Source organism: Choristoneura fumiferana, chromosome 2 (genome assembly GCF_025370935.1).
Source record: "Choristoneura fumiferana chromosome 2, NRCan_CFum_1, whole genome shotgun sequence".
In the NCBI taxonomy this organism is placed as follows: Eukaryota; Metazoa; Arthropoda; class Insecta; order Lepidoptera; family Tortricidae; genus Choristoneura; species Choristoneura fumiferana.
The window spans coordinates 2950332-2970415 of record NC_133473.1 but is presented as its reverse complement, the minus strand read 5'-3'; the positions used below and the strand labels follow the sequence as shown (position 1 = coordinate 2970415).

General features: G+C 37.5%; 1 protein-coding gene across 1 annotated transcript; it reads right to left on the bottom strand.

Moving 5' to 3' along the window:
- Positions 1–232: 232 nt before the first annotated feature.
- Positions 233–14991, bottom strand: LOC141445405 (transmembrane protease serine 9-like). Its single transcript, XM_074111246.1, has 10 exons — positions 14847–14991; positions 12644–12709; positions 12216–12369; positions 10740–10918; positions 8561–8968; positions 5886–5978; positions 4136–4370; positions 3468–3717; positions 2169–2318; positions 233–586 (listed from the first exon to the last, which is right to left on the bottom strand). Exons 1-10 carry the CDS (start codon positions 14896–14898, stop codon positions 434–436), a joined length of 1740 nt encoding a protein of 579 aa, XP_073967347.1. The 5' UTR covers positions 14899–14991; the 3' UTR covers positions 233–433.
- Positions 14992–20084: the final 5093 nt, after the last annotated feature.

Genomic DNA, 20084 nt, shown 5'->3' with positions numbered 1-20084 from the left:
ATGCGTTGCCAACCTAGAGGCCTAAGATGTTATACCTCAAGTGCCAGTAATTTCACCGGCTGTCTTACTCTCCACACCGAAACACAAGATCCTGCTGCTTCACGGCAGGATTAGCGAGCAAGATGGTGGTAGCAATCCGAGCGGACCTTGCACAAGGTCCTACCACCTGCAAAATTCGATATAGAAGTCGTCAAAGGTAACCAACCACTGCAGAAACAATTAAACAACAACAAAAGTTTTAATTTTACTTTTTATATATATATACGAGTACTTACATTAAGTAATTTTACATTGTTTAGGATTAGTTATATGTATAAATAATTATAATTTAATTATATTGTTTATTAAATTCTCATGTAGGCAACAATCAATCATTATAAAGATCCTTGGAAAATACGTCTCCGTCTTCCGCCTAGAATAATGACGATGATGATTATAAGTCCGTATGTTTGGTGATGAACTCCCTTATTGTAGGAGCGGCTATGTCTGCGAACACACTGGGACTGAGGGGTTGCGCGCACCCCCTCCCAAAAGAGACTATGCCGACCGCCTGCCCATCCTGTATAGCAGCACCTCCTGAGTCACCCTGTAAAAAATAATTTTTGGAGTAGTATATTCCTTTATAGTTGATTCTTGACCTCTCACATCGGATATAATGTTTGCTAGTAAATTGGTAGGGTAAAGGTCATAGCTCATTACAGCCATCCGGCACCCGACCAGCACCGCCTCGCCTCGAGCGGTTATTATTTGTCAGTGTTCATATGGATTTGTATGGGCATGCGCTCACTACATCAACTTCGAAGCGTCACCGGATCGCCTCACTAACGAGGTTGCCACGCGCGGACGGCGAATGGACCACCTGCTGACAACGAGTGGACACCGAAAGTCGAGGCGGTGCTGCAGGGCTACTACGAAACTTGAAACTCGAAGTTGGTGTCGTGCGGTCCCTCTGACACTTATACTATTTAATACGAGAGCGAGAGGGACGGTACGATACGAACTTCGAGTTTCGAGTTTCGTAGTAGCCCTGCAGGTCGGGTGCCGGGTGGCTCTAATGAGCTGTAACCTTAAATCAAACGCAAACTGCAATCGTTACAAATAATTCAAAATATCAAAATATACCATTCGATACATAATAAAAAATAACTTTTATACAAAATGTGTATTATACCGTACGTTTGTTAGATTAAATAAGTGTTACATCAAATGATAATTATATCAAACGAAAATTTACATTTTAAAATTATACCAAATTATAAAAGTGTTATCTCTCTATAAATAAAAATGAATCGTAAAATGTGTTGCTAAGTGCAAAACTCGGGAACAGCTGGACCGATTTCGCTAATTCTTTTTTTGTTGTGTTCGTTATTGTTAGGAGAAGGTTTTTATCGAAGGAAATATAAAAAAAATCAACAGGGGCGAAGCCGGGGGCAACAGCTAGTGCTGAATGAAATTATACGAGTATCATAATTTTATATTGATCATTATACACCCCCATGTTTACAGCGTATAAATGATTGATTGATTGTTCGTGCTCTACACCGGGCTTGCCAAAACATGTATATTTGGATTTTATTTTCAAAGTTTACAATTTTAAACGTTTTTATGTGCAACGTTTCACTTTGAAATCATGACGTAACAGCTTTAAATATTAAAAGAAATCCATTTATTTACCCTTTACTTATTTCCTATTCAAAAGACCATCGTCCTTTGTGAGTGAGCCCCAGTCGTATGCCAGTACGTACCTACACACACATACACAGTTCTGCGTTTTACTGATTAACGTTTTGTAAACTGTACTTGGTACAGTACAGTAAAAGGCCGTGGTGGCCGAGTGGTTTGACCTATGGCCTCTCAAGCAGAGGATCGTGGGTTCAAACCCCGGCTCGCACCTCTGAGTTTTTCGGAGTTCATTGTGCGAAATTACATTTGAAATTTACCACGAGCTTTACGGTGAAGGAAAACATCGTGAGGAAATCTGTACATACCTGCGAAGCTATTCAATGGTGTGTGTGAAGTTCCCAATCCGCACTGGGCCCGCGCGGGAACTACACTGTGCGCAGCAGTGGGACGGTTTATAGGCTGGGATGAAACTGTACTTGGAATCATCCAAGTTACATTCACCACCTTTTGACCCAGAATCGTTGCAGATTATAATCACATTATACCTGACAAGTCCCTTGCCCTCCGAGGAAAAAATTTCCTCCGCACCACATATTCCTTGTGAGTGTACCCGGGTATGAGAGGTAGCACTGTGGCCAGTACACTACAGGAATCTCGACGTCCATCAGTCTTTCAGGAATGCTGGAGGCGCCTTGCTGGAATCAACGTTTAATCTTACTTATTTTTCATCACACTTGCTCGTAAACAGTGTCGTAACATGCAGGCTACCTTGCTTGCAACCCCCCAAATAAAACCCTCGACCTTAATGTGCTTCTCATGAAACCCGTGGTCGGTAAATGAGTCATTGCCCGTACTAATTTTCATGCCATGAAGCCCAAGGTCGGTAAATGAGTTTGTTACTGCATGCACGCCATGCACATGCTGCTTGGGGGCGGCGGGGAGATGTCAGGGAGCTGGCGCTGCCAAGAGCGCAGCCAGCGGTATCGGCAATTTTTGAAAAAATATTAGTTTTTCTTTTACAAATATACAATTTTACTCGCAAATGTGATGAAAAACATTGTATGTCGCACGGGCGGTACTAGAATTACGAACATCGACTCATTAAAGCCTTCGACTTCGGGCTTCTAATAGACTCTCGTTCGTAATTCCTTATTTACCGCCCTTAAGACACAATGTACTAATAAACTGGCATCTATCTACGGCTCCACACGCAGCGGATTAACTGAACGTCCGTAATTTTAATAAATTACATAGCAGTCTTTATAAACGCTGCTTGAACATCCCACTAATCCTATTAATATTATAAATGTGAAAGTTTGTGAGTGAGTGAATGAGTGAGTTTGTGAGTGAGTGAGTGAGTATGTTTGTTACTTCTTCACGCTGAAATGGCTAGACGGATTTAGATGAAATTTGTCAAAAAGTTAGTTTATAACCTGGATAAAAACAGAATAATTTTTATCCCGATATTCCCACGGGATAGGGATAAAATCTCTTAATAACAAGCGCTGGGCTTAGAAGCATTTAATTTGGTATGTGGAAAGCTGAACGTCTAGATTAAAACATAGGATACTTTTTATCCCAATATTCCCACGGGATAGGGATGACATATGTAAATAACAACCGCTAGACTTACAGTTATGAAATGTTGTATGTGGGTAGCTGGACGTCTGGAATAACAAATAGGCTACTCTTAATCCCGATATTCCCACGGGATAAGGATAAAATCTCGAAATAACAACCGCTGGGCTTAGAGTCATGAAATATATAGGTATTCTAAGCGGACGGAGTCGCGGGTAACGGCTAGTCCTTAATAAATGAAAATGATATTCCTTAATCTACATTACCTTCGTCCTTCCCCACCCACTGACCATAATCTTCGTGCCTCCTCTGATTGGGCGGTTTATCTTTGGCAAGTCTATCGGCTGTATAGTATCCGAGAACGTGATTGGATCAACCGTCTTCATGACAGCTACATCTTTGTCAAACGGGGGGTCATCATACTCTGGGTGTGGTGTTACTTCGGCTATAGGTATGATAGTGCCGTTTTTGCGAGAGGCACTGCCGGCTCGAAGGACCACTGTTGTTGGATCCACGCTAAAAGGAAGGAAAGATGATAGTAAGATATCAACAGTTTTTGATACATATTCGTGAAAATATCATCCTAAATATCTGTCTTTCCCAGGGTATATTTGTCTAAATCGGTTTAAAAGAGCGTGAAAAGGTAACAGATAAGTCAGAAAGACAGTTACTTTCGCATTGTTAGAGGGTTGATGCATCTTTAAGTTTGGCAATCAAATACTGATAGGAAAAGCGCGGAGGGGAACCCGTTGTGGTACAGAAGTATGGATGCATCGATATCTATGTAAGCCGTAAGGTACCTAGATATAAATGAATGGATGGATATAGATAGACCCTGTAAGCATAAAGGGAGGCCCCGGAAAGGTTCATTTATAAACCTACTTGTTAAAGGATTTTTTTTATTACGTAAATTCTCAACGGCTCAATTACTCACTCTTGTGCACAATGCGCTGCTGTTAATATATATTTTTCACTAACGATAAACCCGCCGCAGAAATAAGAGTTGTTCACAATGAACGACACTTGGTAAGGGTGGTCTTCAATGAATGCCTCCTGCCCTCCCACTATTCTGTCCTCATCATGAGAAGGATCGGGAGATCCAAAGTCCCACCAGGTTGGAAAGTTATCAAAATCCAGAATAGGCAGGTTTTCCGGCTTGATATCTTGTGCTAGAAAAAGATGTCGTGTATTCGTAAACGAAATAAGTTTTAGGTAAAAATTTCAATTCCAGACGTACAGTAACCTACAAATCAAATTTGATCCAAAACTTACACACGCAAACAAATCCTCATAAACTTCCGATTTTATCAGCGGGACTAGCTTATTACCGCGGCTTTGCTCTTGTACTACTTACTACTAACAGGGCGTAGTGACCCGAAATGGGTCTTGACCTCCAACACCAGACTACGCCATGCTTTACGTACTTGGGCCAGCTCACCAGCCATTGACCCCGAGATCCAAAAGGTCTTTCAAGACCTCGTCCCTCCAGCGGTAGCTGGGACGACCGCGGCTCTACGTCCACTCGGTTGTTTCTCTTCACGTCTCGATCCTCTCCTAGCCGTTCCACGCTTAGAATGTATTTCCACCAAAGGTGTGCAAGGATGTGTTGCGAGGAATATGTTTTTCATTAAGAGAAGTTTCCCTGCCGGCCGCGCGGCCGCGTTAGGTATTCGTTTGGGATATTGCTGTTTTTATCGCTCGTGACATAAGCGCTCGCAGCTGTCCCCCCATGCCTTCCGCAACGTCGTCCGTAATTTATATAGAGATAGCAGTAGGCTTTTCAAGATTTGGACGTTTGAATTTTGGGTTTCGTTGTCCTCGTATTATACGAAAAGTATAGCACAGAAATCAATGATATTTTACAATCAAGATATTCATTATATTTTCTATGCTTGTGGTTTTTTCGATTTTTGTAAAAATGCTTTATTAGTCTGTAATTCTCGTGCAAAGTTGATGTCTTTTTTTTGTTAACTTTTGAGCTCCTCTAATTCTGATATTACAGATTTATATGAAAATCTGAAAAACCACAGGCATAGATAATTACGTCAAGTCCATACTTACAAAATTTCATCTATTTCTGTTGCCTAGTTTTCAAATGAGAACGGGACTACATTTGTATGGAGAATGGAACGAAGAGACTTCTCTTAATCAGTAGAAACTCTTCATTTTCCTATCCTCGCACAACACAGCTCTAGTAGAAACAAGTGAGCGGAGCTACGATAGCAAAATGAAGCTGATATTATAACGGATAACTCACGTCTTAAACCGAGTTTAGCTCGACATGTTTCGGGCTATTTCGTAGCCCTGCCTCTCAGGAGCACGCGACTCGGCTGCCGCAACACGCACACTACGCGCCACCGCTCTGCTCGCACGACGACTTGAGTCCCCGAACATAGCCCGAAACATGTCGAGCTAAACTCGGTTTAAGACGTGAGTTATCCGTTATAATATCATTTAATATGAGTGGGTCTCACGGTAGTTTTATGTTCAAAATGAAGCTTTTCTTTTGGTTCATGAAAAATACGTTCCCCTCAACACATCCGCACACATCTCTGGTGTGAGCCGAGCCATACACACGCACGCTTTGCTCTTGTGGTAGAGTAAAAATCCGACTAGCGAGAATTCCGAAAAATGCGATCTTTATATTAATGCGATGATTAACTCAATAGATCCAAAAAGCTTACCAGAACTTAGACATAATTGGAGCACAGTGAACATTAAACTAAATTCAAACATGACTTCTGATGCACAGTCACATAGCGAGTGAAATTCTAATACCCGTGCGTTTTATACCGCCACCCTGAAATACTTTAGAATTAATTTAAATACTCAATACTTATGTAAATTACCCTCATAAATGCTAATTTTCCAATTGACATACTGCCATAACATGGTTTTACCAGTTATGAGGTGAGATTTAACCGTTAGTGCTTAGTGCAGTTGATTTCAATCTGATTTTAAGTATTAAATTGGTTTAGTTTCTTTAACATTCGGTGTGCTGATTCTTTACAACATTCCTTGTGTAACCTAAACAACAAAAGTTGAAAAAACCCTCGACCTTGTCACTTCAAAGTTCAATATCTCAAAAACGGCTAAACCATCGAACGACTTTGTCACTTCAAACAATGTCTAAGAACTATCGCTAGAAAACTTGCTTTCAATAAAAAAAACCGCGTTCAAATCGGTAAACCCATTTACGAGCTACGGTGCCACAGACACACACACAGACACACATAGCGGTCAAACTTATAACACCCCTCTTTTTGCGACGGGGGTTAAAAAATGGTTTTAATTTTTTCAAGTTCGGATCTTCTAGTTTACTATTACAGGTGGCTATTGTGCTGCACTTGACTGGGCATACTCCCTGATTAAATACAAATACAGGTCAAGATTGTCCTTTTAATAATAAATATTATAGCTTATTGCCATCTGAAGGTTTTTAGGGTTCCGTAGCCAAAATGGCAAAAACGGAACTCTTATAGTTTCGCCATTTCTATCTGTCTGTCTGTCCGTCCGCGGCTTCTATCTATCAAGGACTATCAATGCTAGAAAGCTGTAATTTTGCCCGAATATGTATTTGTATATGTAAACTATGCCTATGACTATGCCAACAAAATAGTACAACAAAAAATTCAAAAAAAAAATTTTTTAGGGTACTCCCATAGACGTAAAGTGGGGGTGTTTTTTTTCTCATCCAATGAAGTATCGTTGGATAGGTCTTTTAAAACCATTAGGGGGTTGCGAAAACGATTTTTCGATTCAATGATTTGTTTGCACAATATTCAACTTTAAAGTGCAAATTTTTATTAAAGTCGAGCGTCAAAAATCTAAGCCGGTGGGTGGAAAAATTTGAAAAAAATCAGGATGATAGTAAGTATATCAAACTTACAAAGAAAACTATAAGAGTCCCTTTGGCATGCTAAGTTTAAATTACCCACTTGCTGAGCAGCCCATCTGGTTGCTCGCTCTCTCTCCGGTAAGCTGTAAAAGCCGTCTGAGGCTAACAGCAACAGTCCGTCCGAAAAAAAAAACTATAACAGTTAAGTTTTCATAAGAATTATTAGTAGTTTAAGAGTAAATAGCAGGCTATGGTATAAAATATACCTAAACTTGGAATATTCCGTACAAAATACGTAAATCGTTAGAAAAATATACTTAATTTTTTCGTAATGGCAACGGAACCCTATTTCGGGCGTGTCCGACACGCTCTTGGCCGGTTTTTTGTTATCTGCAAACATTGAACCAGTATAAAAAGTGCAATGTAGTAAAGACTTCAGGCAATCGGCTGTCCTCAATTGAGATTTTAATGTTAGCTCCAGACACTTTAATAATATTTTGCAACAGTTGTATAACAGGTGGTCAAAAATGGTGAGTAGCGTGAGTTACGATGTGAGCGTAGAGTATAGGAGTAGAAAAATACCTTTATGACGCAATGATGTATCGTTTAAGTATTTAAAGACTAGGAACCAGGGAATTTATTATTATGACGACCAGATGGCCCAGTGGTACTTAAGAGATCCTGACTACGAAGCTTGAGGTCCCGGGTTCGACTCTCGTGTCGGGGCAGATATTTGTATGAAAAATACGAATGTTTGTTCTCGGGTCTTGGGTGTTTAATATGTATTTAAGTATGTATCTATCTAAATAATTATATTTATCCGTTGGTTAGTACCCATAACACAAGCTTACTTTGGGACTTTGGGACTAGGTGAATTGTCCCGTGATATTTATTTATTATTGTATTTATTTTATGAGTTTTTATTTCTAGCATATTATGTCCTACTGCTGAACGCCCCTCCCGATACTTCCTTTGCTCTCTGTTCATTACATACATGGGCCAGTCCTTCAAAAAGTAGTCCAGTTCATCATATAAATAGTTGAAAATGAAGTGTATCTAAGAAACATAATTATTAAAGCTCTAGCATATCAATATGTGCGCCAGGTCTTTTCAATGTAGTGCCGTATGTATAAGTTATATACTTCATTAGGTATTTAGTCATTCAAATCACTCTCGTTGGGGTTACTATCAGCGTAAAAAAACAAATATATATATATTCATTTATTCAAAGAAAGTATAATCATACAAGAATCTCACAATATTTATATTCAACTAGCTTTTGCCTGCGGCTTCGCCCGCGTTTAATTCGGTTATTGCACGCTGTTCCCTCGGATTTTTCCGGAATAAAAAGTAGCCTATGTCACTCTCGGGCCCATAAACTATCTCTATGCCAAAATTTACGTCGATCCGTCGCTCCGTTACTGCGTGAAAGACGGACAAACATACAAACACACACACTTTCGCATTTATAACATTAGTATTAGTATGGATTTGTATCTAATCAAGATACAAACTATATTTAATTCCTGCTGATGTTAAGAGCCGTCTCAATAAACTCTTTGTATTTGTAAACGTTAGTAAAGTATCCAAAGTCTACGGGGCAGGTTTGATATTCTTTCGTGTAACTGACTATGCCGGCCAAATAATACTTGTTCTCGTGAAGCATCACCAGAGGACCTCCGGAATCACCAGGACACATGCTGTTACCATTAGGGTCTCCAGCGCAGAAATGTCCTTCCGGCATATACCCATGTTCTCTTGTGCACATAGTTCTGTTTAAAATATTGATTTCAGCAGATAGTAAGACGTTAGAAGTTTTTAAATTGTGGTTCCATCCCCATCCAGCAATCACCACGGACGGTCGAACTATCTTGCCAGGGTACGTATCTTCTGGGTCAAAAGTTGGCAAAGGAATAGGTTGAATGGTATCTGAAAGGCAAATAAAAGGATTGCTAAGAATAATACGCTGCATTAAACTTGAAAAGAATCTAGTGCGAGTCTAGAAACAACTAATATTATTGTCAGTAATGGCGTTTTTATAAAGCCGTGGTGGCCTAGTGGTTTGACCTATCGCCTCTCAAGCAGAGGGTCGTGGGTTCGAACCCCGGCTCGCACCTCTGAGTTTTTCGAAATTCATGTGCGGAATTACGTTTGAAATTTACCACGAGCTTGGCGGTGAAGGAAAACATCCTGAGGAAACCTGCACAAACCTGCGAAGCGAATCAATGGTGCGTGTGAAGTTCCCAATCCGCACTGGGCCCGCGTGGGAACTATGGCCCAAGCCCTCTTGTTCTGAGAGGAGGCCTGTGCCCAGCAATGGGACGTATATAGGCTGGGATGAATGGCGTTTTTACTAAATTGACCCTGCTTTTTCATACAGCTTGGCATTGTAAGAAGGAGAAGGTGGAAAGGGCCTTCAGTGAGGGGAATAACTTCGCCGTCTCGAACTTCTCTAACCTGTAAAGCTTTGCAAGTAGATTTATGTGATGCATGTATGCACACTATTATCATTTATTAAGAGGAGTTTCCCTGCCGGCCGCGCGGCCGCGTTAGGTATTCGTTTGGGATATTTATTGCTGTCTTTATCGCTCGTGACATAAGCACTCGCAGTCGTCCTCCCCCCCCCCTGCGTTCCGCAACGATGTCCGTAATTTATATCGAGATAACTGTAGGCTTTTCAAGATTTGGGCGGTTGAATTTTGGTTTCGTTGTCCTTATATTATACGAAAAGTACAGCACAAAAATCAATGTTATTTTACAATCAAGATATTAACTATATTTTCTATGCCTGTGGTTTTTTTGATTTTTGTAAAATGCTTTATTAGTCTCAGTCTGTAATTCTCGTGCAAAGTTGACATCTTTTTTTTTGTCGACTTTTGAGCTCCTGTAATTCTGATATTACACATTTATATATGAAAATTCTGAAAAACCACAGGCATAGATAACTAATTGCGTCTAGTCCATACTTATAAAATTTCATCTATTTCTGTTGCCTAGTTTTCAAATGAGACCGGGACTACGTTTGTATGGAGAATAGAACGAAGAGACTTCTCTTAATACGCTTAGGTTTCATCTTCGTCATTATCATCCCAGCCTCTATACGTCCCATTGCTGGGCACAGGCCTCCTCTCAGAATGAGAGGACTTGGACCATAGTTTCCACGTGGGTCCAGTGTGGGTTAATACCATCCTGAATTTTTTCAAATTTTTCCACTCACTGGTTTAGATTTTAGAGGGGGGGGACGCTCGATTTTAATGAAAATTTGCACTTTAAAGTTGAATATTTCGCAAACAAATCACTGAATCGAAAAATCGTCGTATCAAACCCCTTATGTTTTTAAAAGACCTATCCAACGATACCCCACACTATAGAGTTAGATGAGAAAACAAAATCACCCCCACTTTACGTTTATGGGAGGTACCCTAAAAAAATTTTTTTTTAATTTTTCATTGTACCATTTTGTCGGCCTAGTTTACATATAATATATTCGTGCAAAATTACAGCATTCTAGCATTGATAGTCCCTAAGTAAAGCCGCGGACGGACAGACAGACAGACAGACATGGCGAAACTATAAGGGTTCCGTTTTTGCCATTTTTGCTCCGGAACCCTAAAAAGGTTTTTTATTTTCTTGCATATCACTAATGTAGTAGCCACCAAACTGCCCGCTTGATAACGGGGTCTATACTACTACAACTTACCAGATAGCTGAACTCTTTTTTCGAGTCTGAGTATGGCTATGTCGTTGTTATACGTTATGTTGTCGAAATAATAACCGTAGGCCTTGTCCGGGTGTAACATAATATTGTGCGTGCATTTGCCTTCCACGCAATCTCTCGGGAAAGTATCATAGTTATATTCACCCAGGTAGACTTTAATGCTGTAACAGAAACATAAGTTAATAACACAGACATGGAGATCTGAAATCCTTGCGGTAACGAAGAAATAGACAAAAAAACTAAAAGGAAAAAAATAAGTCTAGTGGGCTCTAGAACTCTGTTAAGTACCTAATTTAAAGTTCAACAGTCGGGACCCATTACTAAGAGTTTTTGAGCATCACAATTTAAATGGGTCCCGACTGTTGAACTTTAAATTAGCTACTTAACAGAGTTTTTTTGTTCCTTTTCGTTTTGGCAGTCGGGTTTTTTTGATTTATTTAATTTAATGTTTTATTTTACACTTTTTTGATATTTATGTGAAAATGGTAGATTAAAATTATTATAAACTATATATATTTAGAATGGGCTAATTATTAACTTTCATTTGATATCCATATTGTTACAATACAATTTTTTTTTCATTCCTCCGCCATATTTTTTTTTCGCATATTGAAATATTATATAGCCTATGTCACTCCGACAGTTATGACGAATCTAATGATACCTCATATGTTAAAATCCGTCTAGCTGTTTAGGCTGCAGCGAGCGATGTTTAAAAATAATAAAAACCGGCCAAGAGCGTGTCGTACACGCCCAGGATATAGGGTTCCGTAGCCATTACGAAAAAATCAAATAATATTTTGCTAAGGATTTCGTATTGTGTACTGAATCTTCCAAGTTTAGGTATATTTTATACCTGCTATTTACTCTTAAACTACTAATAATTCTCAAGCAAACTTAGCCGCTATAATTTTTCTTGTAAATTTGATATATTTACTACCATTCTGAATTTTTTCAACTTTTTCCACCCAACAGTTTAGATTTTAGAGGACGACGGTCGCTCGATTTCAATGAAAATTTGCACTTTGAAGTTTAATATTTCGCAAACAGCTCACTGAATAGAAAAATTGTCTTAGCAACCCCCAAATGGTTTTAAAATACCTATCTAGCGATACCCAATAATATAGGGTTAGTAGAGAAAAAAAAATCACCCCCACTTTACGTCTATGGGAGGTACCTTAAAAAAAGTTTTTTTACTTTCTTTTATTGTACCACTTTATCAGCGTGACTGATATGTATATTCATGTCAAATTACAGCTTTCTAGTACTAACGGTCTCTGAGCTTACCCGCGGACAGACAGACGGACAGACATGGCGAAACTATAAGGCTTCCTATTTGACTACGGAACCCTAAAAATGAAGTCTTCTTTTAGTAAAATAGATCTAGAATATTTAAGATACTTTCCCTCCATGTGGCATAGCCGTGGCATAACCTGTATAAAGAGCTGTGTCACTTACTCAGTTAATTTTTGGACTTCGAAGAAGCAATGAGCGGCGGAGAGGACGTGGCGGTCGCTGATGAGGGAACCACCGCACAGATACAAAGCTCCACGTTTATAGCTATTGATGCGAACTATCCAGGGATACTGGCCCACCACGGCTGGCGTTCCACCTGCAAACACAACACACAATTAATAAAATTGTCCTTTGCACTGTTTTGTAAGCTCCGAAGTAGATATGGGATTTATAGAAAATTCTTGCAAAATTAATTCACGAACGTTTTTAGGGTTCCGTACCCAAAGAGTGCCAACGGAACCCTATTACTGGGACTCCGCTGTCTGTCTGTCTGTCCGTCCGTCTGTCACAGGGCTTTATCTCTTAAGCCGTAAAAGTTAGACACTTTAAATATTCACAGATTATGTATTACTTATATAATAATATGTTACCTCCTACATATCCATCTGGGAGGATGTCAGATGATTGTTGCATTGTTCTAATATGCTTGGCGGCAACTGGAAGCACACAAAATAGTTATTTATGATACAAATGCAGAATGTGGGCATATCCCCCAATCCCGACGAGTGTCATTAACATACGAGGGTTTCAGGCCGACACGACACGACATCATTATTAAACTATGGGCTCCTGCTCTGGGGGAACTCATTCGATGTAATTAGGGCGTTTGTTAGACAAAAAAAGTGCATTCGTGCAATAGCACACATTTAAAAAAAAAAAACCCTACTGCCTTAAAAACTCAAATCGTAACCAGCTCAAAAAATGTTCGTAATGGGTCCCGACTGTTGAACCTTAAATGAGCTTCTTGATAGTTCTAGACCACTAGACTTATTTTCTTCTTTTAGTTTTTAAGGCAGTCGGGTTTTTTGATTTTTTAAATTTAATGTTTTTATTTTATACTTTTTTGGTATTTCTGTGAAATAGTAGATTAAAAGTATTATAACCCGTATATATTTAGAATGGGCTAATTATTAGCTTTCATTTGATTCCCATATTGTTACAATGTAAAAGATTTAATTTAAATTTTGTAATTTGTCATGTAACAAGTAAATTAAACTAATTTAAAATTATTACTAAAAGTAAAACAAACTAATATCTAAACTAGAACTAGAAAAAAAATGTAAAAGTATCTCCCGCGGCATGGACCCAATCTCGCTGTAGGTACATAGCAATTTTCGCAAAGCACAAAGCGTTGTGCGAGGAAGCTGCCAGCTCTTTGGTCCCCTGTGGTATATTCAAAAGCCGTTTGGATAATTGTTTAATGAATTTTTGCGTTGGGGCCCCACGGACCTAATGACTCAACCCCGAACGGGACAAAGTTGTATTCAGAGCCGAGAGCTTCGTATTTACTTTTGCATACAATTCAATTTGATATAAAGATAGTTCGAGACACTGTTAAGGACAAAAAATAGTTTATATCCCGAAAATTTTCATAATTCTCGTGTTCGTTAATAACGATAACGATAAATGAATTCTTTACAAACGGAGTCGCAGGCAACAGCTAGTATTACTATAATTGCGAATTTGAGTATGTTTGTTTTTACGCTTTCACTCTTGACATCCTGAGACGGACATAGGATTATTTTTATCCAGGAAATTTGCATTGTTCCCGAGGAAAAGATGATCGTCTTATTTTCAGATGAAGTGGATTCTCACTGTTCATTATTAGATGTCCATTGCTAAACAGCCCTCCCTCTCTCCCTTAGAACGCTACAATGACCAACCCCCACTCATCATAAATTAAAATATATCTAATAACTCACGTCTGAAATCGAGTTTAGCTCGATATGTTTCGGGCTAATCCGTAACCCTTCAGCTGGGACCAACGCGAATCGGCGGCTCGGGTTGTCGAGAACTCAATTTCAGACGTGTGTTATCCGATATATTATCATTAAAAACGCTAGAATTAACCGTTTTTAGGGTTCCGGAGCCAAAATGGCAAAAACGGAACCCTTGTAGTGTCGCCATGTCTGTCTGTCTGTCTGTATGTCTGTCTGTCTGTCTGTCTATCTGTCCGTCCGTCCGCGGCTTTGCTCAGGGACTATCAATGCTAGAAAGCTGTAATTTTGTAATATAAACTATGCCGACAAAATGGTACAATAAACGTAAAAGTGGGTGTGTTTTTTTTTCTCATCCAACCCTATATATAGTGTGGGGTATCGTTGGATTGGTCTTTTATAACCATTAGGGTGGTTTGTTTGCGATATATTCAACTTTAAAGTGCAAATTTTTATTAAAATCGAGCGTCCCCCCAAATCTAAACCGGTGGGTGGAAAAATTTGAAAAAAATCAGGATGGTAGTAAGTATATCAAACTTTCAAGGAAAACTATAACGGCTAAGTTTGCTTGAGAATTATTAGTAGTTTATGAGCAAATAGCAGCCTAAGGTATAAATATACCTAAACTTGGAAGATTTCGTATAAAATACGTAATGGCTACAGAACCCTATTTTGGGCGTGTCCGGCACGCTCTTGTTTTTATTTTTGTACTATTAAAATAAAAAATCCTGCATTTTTATTCTAAGGATTGCTTGATAAAGTAAAAAAAATACACTTTTATTTGGACAGCAGGAGCTCAAATGATAAGTGAAGCATTCAATATTTTACAGAACAAATAAAAATTGAAAAAACTCACCGCAAAAAATTGCGATTGCAATCGTGAATAGCACACTTTTACAGAAAGTCATAGTAACAATTATAGCAACTACTAAAATATCCACTTATTATTTTATCGAAGTCACTTGCTACGAGTATGTTCTGCGAATAGCAAAATAAGAGGAGTCTTGCGGGGTACTTATATGAACCATATCAAGGAAACTATGATAAAATAAACCAATTAAAGTGGAACGATAATAAGTCCGCTACAATTAATTAGGTTATTTTCCAGCGGAAGCAACCTCAAATTATTTTTGTGAGTTTGTTCTAGCTGATAGGTACCAGTTAAATTTACCGGGTAGCAACTGAACCACCTCGCTCTGACACAATTTGATATCGAACAAAATAAGTTTGTATTTAATAATATTTCCATTAAAAATAGGCCAAGTGGTAGTCTGGCTCGCTCACCGAGGATTTCGAAGAAATTTGTAGATTTGTCAATAGTTATTTATGATACAAGTGCGGAAAGTAGGCAATTCCCAACGAGTGGCGGAGAACTTGAAACACGAGCGAAGCGAGTGTTTTGAGCCGGCACGAGTTGGGAATTTCCTACTTTCGACACGTATATCATACAACGTTTTACAATGCATTAAGCGAGGAAAAAAATCGAGGCAGTGACTACATCATTTATTTGCCATACTCCTTTTACTACAGTAGCAGGCAGTAGATATAGATGCCGATATGCACGCCAAACCAAAATCGTTAACGTATACACTTTATTACACCAACTTTCATAACAATCATTGACTCAGAAGATTAGAACAGCTACAGCTACTAATGATAGGTAAAGGAGACTTTGTTTTAGTATCGTGATTTTTTATGATTAATTATTAGCCCTTTTTGCTTGACATTTTCCACACTTATATTGGCTAGTCCTTATCTCCTGCACGCTCCTATAATGCTAAATATCAGTGCAACCCGTGAATAAATCCGTGTAATAGTTAATTATCATCAAATATATGTATTATGTATCTAATCTACCAGCTGTTAACAAAAAGTTACCGTAAATCTGAGATTTTTTAGCTTTGGAACTGTAAATTAATCAAAATTGGTTCACTAATTCTAATAGATAAAAGCAAATAAATAAGAATAAGACATACCGGTAGATGTTATAATATCCATGTGTGTAGAAGTAGATTATTCTATCAATTTAAGATGTTTATTAACTTAGTTATGTTATGTTATTAACTTAGTCACGTATTTTGTTCAGCATTGAGTTTGTCACTGACAATAAATGTGCTTCGTGAAGGACGTAAGGCGGCGTAAAGTCAGATATAAATTCATCATTTAAACTCTTCATTTTAATTTACTCATCAAAAATTTATTCACCGGGCTGAACTTATGGACATTACTTTGGCGGGGTTTCATGACAGGCGCGAACGGGTAACCATGATTGGTTCGTGCTACGTCGTGCGCGCGCACTGGAAGCTCATTGGTTAACTTTCGAGTGCGCGCGCTTGACGTCGCATGGTCCGAATTGGACTCAAGAATTTATTTCCTTTTTTTTCATAACTTTAAACGGAATTAAAATAAGAGTTTACATGAAGAAAAAAAAATTACCGTTCTCTTTTCTGTCGCGATTAATCTGTATTATCTTATCAGTAAATATTCAGTTGGTTGCATCAAACGTTTTTTTATTTGTTCAAAGCCTAACTCTGCCGTCCTAACGAAGAAGGCGGCAAAGTGACAAAAGTAACTTTCGAGAAAAACGGCAAAAACTTTTCAAAATTTTAAAACACCTGTATCTTAGGCATAAATTGACTCACAAAATTTTGATTACATTAAAATTTAGATAAAAAAATCACGTTTTTTATGTATATATTTTCATTATACAAAAATTATAATAGTATTAATTGTGGAGGCTTTTATGTTATAGCTTAGGATTTGTGAATATTATTCGACGAAGAATACTAAGTTAAAAGGCCGTTAGCAGTACCCTAGCGACTTTTAAGCTTAGTATTCTACATAACTTTTAAAGTATTGTTATTTTAAATGAAAGTTATGTGCGATTAATACACTAGAAGGTCGTTACTACAGATAGCCGCGGTATTGTCTATTATTGCTAGTAGAAGATGCTCGTTGCGTTGTAAATAAAAATGAAGTTAAAGCACCTTAACCGTTTTAAAGCTTAGATATTTTTTTAACTTTTTAATCAAAATTATTAAGCAACAGAAATATTTACTTTCAATACATTAAAAAGCCGTAATATGTGAGTCACTCTGTAGATAACGGCATTTTAGGTTATGATGGGACTACGATTATTAAGTGTTATGCTGTTTGAGAAGAGGTAATGACAAAAAATTAAAAGGCATACTATACTGGGTGGTTCGGGGTCATGAGCAGGACTGAAAGGGGTGATGGGGAGATTCACACTGAGCAACTTTTACTATGGGACCAGCCCCGAAATCACGAAAAAAAAAACCATCTAATTAAGAGATAATTGATCTCTTACTATCCGAAATGTATGGAATAGCTGATTTTTTTCACGATTTCGTGGCTGATCCCATAGTAAAAGTTGCTCAGTGTGAATCTCCCCATCACCCCTTTCACTCCTGCTCATGACCCCGGAACCATCATCTGTATAAAAAAAACAACGATTTATTCTTCAAAACATAAAAACTTCTAAATTGGTACTATCAATTAACACATTATTATTGAACTGTGTTCATTATTTACTTCTATAAAGTTTGAAATGAGAAATATACTCATAAAAGGGTGAATTTTCAGAGCAACTTTTTGGCTCTCCCAGGTCAATTAAAAATAAACTTCGTAATAAAATAATACCACACAATTTTATATATGTTATATACAATACAATAGAGGAGGTTTAACATAATAAAACATTGTTGACTTCAATTAAAGCAGCATTAAAAATATCACAAACTTAGAAACACTAACTGCAGTAAGTCTGTGAGGCCTGTCCCACACGCGGTTTTGTTGAATCAATTGACCATAACTTTGTGTCTTGGAGTCATTTTCCTACTAAACTTACATCAAAATGAAGTTAATTAAATAATGCATTCTATTTTTACTTTTTCATACTAAATACATTTTTATTGAAAAATAGGTTGACCATTTTGTAATTGTCCCACGTCCAGCTACCAATATCACTTTGCGCAAATACTTGCCAATATCGTAATGGTTAGAAATCATAACACTATGTTCGCATTTTTATGGAAAAGTACATTAATTGTGTTTTAGTTATGACGCAGAGTGAACCTCCACCTAGCGAATTTTGTGTGCCTATCACTACAAGTCTTTCGCGCGATGTGTTTTGGTCATCTGAACAGTAATTTCCGTGGATACCTGTTGTGCGGTATACAATTATTTTAATTGAATGTGTCTATTTTTGTTTATTAGTTGACTTGGGTCTTATTTCACCAAAATATTTCGCTGTCGTAATCTTCGGTGCCGTAATCCCGGTGGCATTTTTGTTCACCATCTTTATGATTAAATCTAACGGTAGTTTCATGTAAAATTATGCTCATTACTAGCACAAAAGCATGCTATTAATAAGAAATTACTATCTACTAGTATCACTACTAGCACTAGCGTGTATGTTTATGACATGCTTAAAGTAGGCATGCTTTTTAGTGGCATGCTGGCTATATGGATCACTCTGCCATCTTTGAGCGTACTACGTGAGGCGGGGGTTGGAAGGACGAATGATAATAATAAGTATGAACACGTCTGCTAATGAGCATGCTAGTATATGTCTGTCGTTTACAGTAGGTGCAAGAACGACTTCGCAAATTACGAATTTTGAAAGGTCAAGCGAACCGATTTCGCATTGATTTATTTTGATCAAACCTACATTCAATTATTGATAATTAAGAATAACTTTAATCAATAATTAAAAACTTTAATTCTTTACTTTATTAATATATCTATACACATGATATGTACATGTATATAAAATAAATTATAGTTACGTACATAAATCATAGTAATAGTTCGTAATTTCAAACTTATTTCCTATGTTATTCATAAAAACGTAATTTCGCTGTCAATATCGTAATTTCAGTGGCGATTTTTTTTTCAATATCGCATAACTACTTAGTTATTGAATTTAAATAGGTGCCTCTTGTATCATTGAAATCCTAATCCAAAAGAGTATCTCAACGAGTGATTATTTTCACAAAATTAAAAAAAATTGCCTGCCGAAATTACGTAAAAAAATGATTTCAAAAATTCACCCAAAAGTCAAAACCTCAATTTTACTTAAATCTAGGTACAAAACTACTTAGGTAACATTATTGACGTTAACCAAAAAACTACGTAAGATTTTTTTAATATATATTAAAATTAAGCATTTTAATATTATTTAACATTGACAAAAATCTAGCCGCTTTTTAACTTATTATTGCTATTTAACCGCTTCAAAAATATTATTGAACAAAAATCAACTCTATGTCACTGAAGTAAAAAGGCGGTCACCGCTTTCCTGACACCTAAATGTATTACGTAATGTATTTAAGTGTTATAGGCAAAAAGGCGGCTAAGGTCCCATAACGTAATTATAGAGTATAATTTAAAGAATACTGCTTTTAAGACTATAAACAAGTATTTAACTTCAGCAATGACAATTCGTTAAAACCTCGTTAAACGAACTTAGCCGCTTTTTAAAGTATGAATAGTCGATAAGCGCTTTTTAGCTTAGAAAAGTGTTATATTTTAAGCATGATATAAAGCAGCTAATGAGACATAACGTCTTTTTAGCTTATTTAATACCAATCATGGCTTTTTAGATTATAAAACCCAACAAAAAACCAAAATACGTGTCGTTTAACTGCTGTGTATCTCGAGAACTAACTGTCATAGAAAAAAAAAGTCAATACCGTTCGACGCAGATTTTTTTCTGAGTATGCATGTATCAAAAAGTTAAAAAGCCGCTAAAGTCACTTTGCCGCCTTCTTCGTTAGGACGGCAGAACTATAACGACTCTTTAGACTTATTTTTTTAACAAATAGTTTGGACATAATTCGGCAATTTAAAAAGTTACTTTACCGCACAAGTGCGGTAACTAAAATCCATACAACTTTACTGCACACTTGTGGATGCGTGCAGGAATCACTAATTTTCTATGGATATGTTGACCCACGTCAAGAGGCACTTTCCGAGCACGTGCATTGTAATAGTTATTTAGACTTATTTTTTTAACAATAGTTTGGACATAATTTGGCAATTTAAAAAGTTACTTTACCGCACAAGTGCGGTA

Bases quoted from the DNA above. Each gene is read 5' to 3' on its own strand.
- LOC141445405 (XM_074111246.1), bottom strand. From the start codon at position 14,898: ATGACTTTCTGTAAAAGTGTGCTATTCACGATTGCAATCGCAATTTTT. The intron at 5,979-8,560 runs AAATATAGTTTG...AAAACGCACGGG, and splicing joins TCTTAACATCAGCAGGAATT to TATTAGAATTTCACTCGCTA. The intron at 587-2,168 runs GTATAATGTGAT...TATTTTTTACAG, and splicing joins GAGGGCAAGGGACTTGTCAG to GGTGACTCAGGAGGTGCTGC.